At 24.7% G+C, this 3,686-nt stretch overlaps 1 protein-coding gene across 1 annotated transcript; it reads right to left on the bottom strand.

Moving 5' to 3' along the window:
- Positions 1-764: 764 nt before the first annotated feature.
- On the bottom strand, positions 765-1,414 carry LOC137834527 (calcium-binding protein CP1-like). Its single transcript, XM_068642553.1, has one exon. The coding sequence runs from the start codon at positions 1,358-1,360 to the stop codon at positions 875-877; it is 486 nt and encodes a 161-aa protein (XP_068498654.1). The 5' UTR covers positions 1,361-1,414; the 3' UTR covers positions 765-874.
- Positions 1,415-3,686: the final 2,272 nt, after the last annotated feature.

The raw sequence follows: 3,686 nt of genomic DNA, 5'->3' as shown, positions 1-3,686 counted from the left end.
TTTCCTTCTTTTATTAAAAGTTTTAATTTTCAAAGTATAGATCTAATTAAAAATTAACACACACAAAATTAATTTAATGTTCGAAATAAGTTAATATATTAAGTTACAATGAGTTTGTTTAAACTAATTCAATATATAAAAAAGAAAAACATAATTTATCTATAATATAAATATAAAAGTAGATTTCAAGTCATTCATATTAAATTCATCATTCAATTCCATAAAAATGAATTAGTTTAAATAGAATCGAATTAGATTAAATCATAAACAAAACTCAACTCAATCTAATTCGATTGAGTCAAGTTTGGAAGTAAAATATCCAATAAATACTCCTAATTTTATATAATTTATTTAATAATGTATTTTTTTTTAATTTTAAAAAACATTTTACTATGATAAAAATATCATGTAATCTTAATTAAATTATTTATAGTAAAAAACATCTCACTATTTATTTTTCAGAAGAAAAAAATGTATATTTTCAAGAATATTTATGATAAATCAAACTTACTTTAATCACTTTTACTAAACATAACCTTCAGTACTTAATGTTTTTATTTAAGAATAATGGTTCTTGAACTTAAAAAAAAAAACTCTCATACAGAAAATCAAGCTAAAGAGAGTTTAGATAGACATCAAGGATGTAATCTAGTAGGCTGATTTAAATGTAATCTTTGAGTAAATCTAATTAAATTTAATAAGACTGGGCTTATTTTTTTTTATTAATAATCCAATCAACTGAACCCAAATATAATCAAGTTATCTTAATTTTGTTTTGACCCTTGCATAACTTTTATTCTGTATTCCGACTGTTCCCACAATTTCCAAAAAACATGTTTTCAGAAATAAAAATCATAGGGATTTAACAGATTAATTAATTAGCATAGTCAGAATCAAGCGCCAATATACGAAGCAAACCCTCAAACGTCACGCCGCCATTTTTGTCGCCACCACCGAAGAGTATCATGGCGTTGATGTCTTCGTCGGTTGCGGGAAAGCCCGCCCAGGACATATAAGCCTTAAGGTCGCGGTGGCTGAGCTTGCCGTCGCCGTCCATGTCCATGACCTTGAACACGTCCTCCATGGCCCCACTACCCACGGGTAGTTTCTCCGCGTTTCCCATCATCACGCGCACAAACTCCTCGTACTCCACGAACCCGTCCTTGTTCGTGTCGGCCACCGTCATCATTGCCCCAATCATCTCATCTCCGCCGCTGACACCGCCATGCACACCGGCGTAGAAGGCGCGGAGGTCGTCGCGACTTATTTTGCCGTCGCGATCGGCGTCGAGGACTTCGAATGCGGGGCGGAAGTCGGAGGCCGCGGCCTGGCTGCTGAGAATGCGACCAGAAGGGCACATGGTTTGTTGTGTCGCGTTTGGACGATGATTCGAGGAAAAGCAATTTGTGTGTGTTGGCTTAAAATAAATAATTTTAATATCTATAAGATAATCATAATAATAATAATACTTATAATATTTAAGAAATCACTTTCAGGATTATTAAATGAATTAATCCTGATACGTATATTTTAATAAAACTATAATATCTCAAAAATGTAATTTTTCTCCTCCTCTTCTCTTTGATTTCGAGACGGTAACTAGAATATTGATTTGATTGCGTTTTTCATTTTTCTCAAATATGAACTTTTTATTTATTTTTACTTGCATACAGAGTTTGGAGTGATTCCATGTGAGATTTGATAAGAAAAAATGAATCTTTTGTTTAGTCTAAATTTACAGTGATGTGTTTATTTTTTGAATTAAACTTTCTGTGACCAAGTATTAGCTCTTTTCTAGTTCAAAGTGGTCTTCTTGAAGAAAAAAAAAAGGAATTTTAAGATAAAAGTTAAATCTAGGACAATGATAATAAGGCTATTGTTATAATTGATTAAATTTTGACTAAAATAAAGATTGTGAGTTAAAATGTTGAAATTTTGTTTGTTTCTTGGCAGGTTCATTTTGATGTTGTTATGAATGACCATTTTGTTATTGAATCTTCTGGATTATTTGAACTGGATTATTTAAATCAGCAGTACTAACACATTTAAGAAGCCATTGTAAGAAAGCACGTTTATAAATGGTAAAAAAAAAATATAGGCGACAAAGAAAGTGACTCATCCATCCATAAAAAAGATAAAGGCGAATCATAATATAATAATAATAATATATATATATATATTATATAAATAAATAAAATTGAGTATTTTATAAGATAAGATTAGATTAAATTTAAATTCTATTTTTTTAATAGTATCAAAATCATATTATTATAATAACTTTAAAAAAAGTGTTCAAGATCTTATTTTATTATTTTATTGTAAACAATCAAAGTCACTTATTATTTTATATTAACTTATATTAATCATAAAATCTCATATTTTAAAATAAGTAATAAGATGATAGGATAAAATAACAATCATCAAAAAATGAAACAACAAAAATTCTATTAAAAACATATTTTTTAATACTTAATAAAATAAAAAAATTAATAGACTCATTTAAAAATAGTCAAATTTATAAAACTTAAAACTTAATTAAGACTATATTTAAATTATAATAAATATCAATATATTTTATTTCTTTAAAATTGATTGAGTAAAATATATTTTTAAAGAGTATTTTTCTAATTTATATTAAAAAATATACCTACTTAATATATAATAATTTATCTAATAAATTATATAATTATTGTGCATAAAACATATTTGAAAGCAACCAAATAAAAAAGTGAAAATAAATTTGAGTATGAATATCAGTGTATTATTTTAATATATATTTATTGATAAAAATTAATTTCCTTATAAACTCTTTAATGTATAATTGAATTTAATAAATGTATTAAATATAGTATATAATAAATTTAATCAATGTCATATATATTTATTTATTAAATGTAATAATTTTCATGTGAATATATGCGTAATTATATTATTAAATGAAAATTAATAGGGAAAATATGTTCTTGGTCTTTTTATGCTGGACTGTTGTTTTCAAATTTGTCTTTAGTTGTACTTTTAAATTGATCTATTCAATTTTCCTAAATTTACCATGAAGTGATGGTTTTGAACAGTCACAAAGTGATAGAAAAACTAAATTCACATAATACATAATTTAATATTTTTACAAATAAATTTAATATTTATTATCCTAAATTTTTTGATAAAAAGACTAAGTTCATAATTTTTTTTAATTTGAGGACTAATTAATATATTTTTAAAATATAAGAACCATAGCCAAATTTAATTAAAATTACAAGAAACAAAATATACTTATAAGCCTTGTAAATATATATACGTCGACTAATATTAAAGATTTGTTAAAATTTAAAATTATAAAAAATAATAAGGAAACCCAAATTGCGAATAAGGACTTAATGGATCAAAATTATAATTTAATTAATATTTAATTATTTTGATCTCATGAACTATTTTAAATTAACGACAGTTAAATAGAATAAAGAACAGTAAATATTCTTAAATTTTACACTCTTTTTTATAAATAGTCATTTTAAACATTAATTTTGTCCAGTTAATTCTAAAACTTTATATTATTTACAATTAGATATCATAAAACTTTAACTTCATTTCAGTCAATCCTATATTTTTTTAAATAAATACCGTAAACTTAATTTCATATGAATTCATTCTTAAAATTTATTCTTTTCACAGATATTTTATGTCAAATT

The sequence above is a fragment of the Phaseolus vulgaris genome, chromosome 5 (genome assembly GCF_000499845.2).
Source record: "Phaseolus vulgaris cultivar G19833 chromosome 5, P. vulgaris v2.0, whole genome shotgun sequence".
Lineage (NCBI taxonomy): Eukaryota > Viridiplantae > Streptophyta > Magnoliopsida > Fabales > Fabaceae > Phaseolus > Phaseolus vulgaris.
This window is presented reverse-complemented; position numbering and strand designations above follow the sequence as displayed.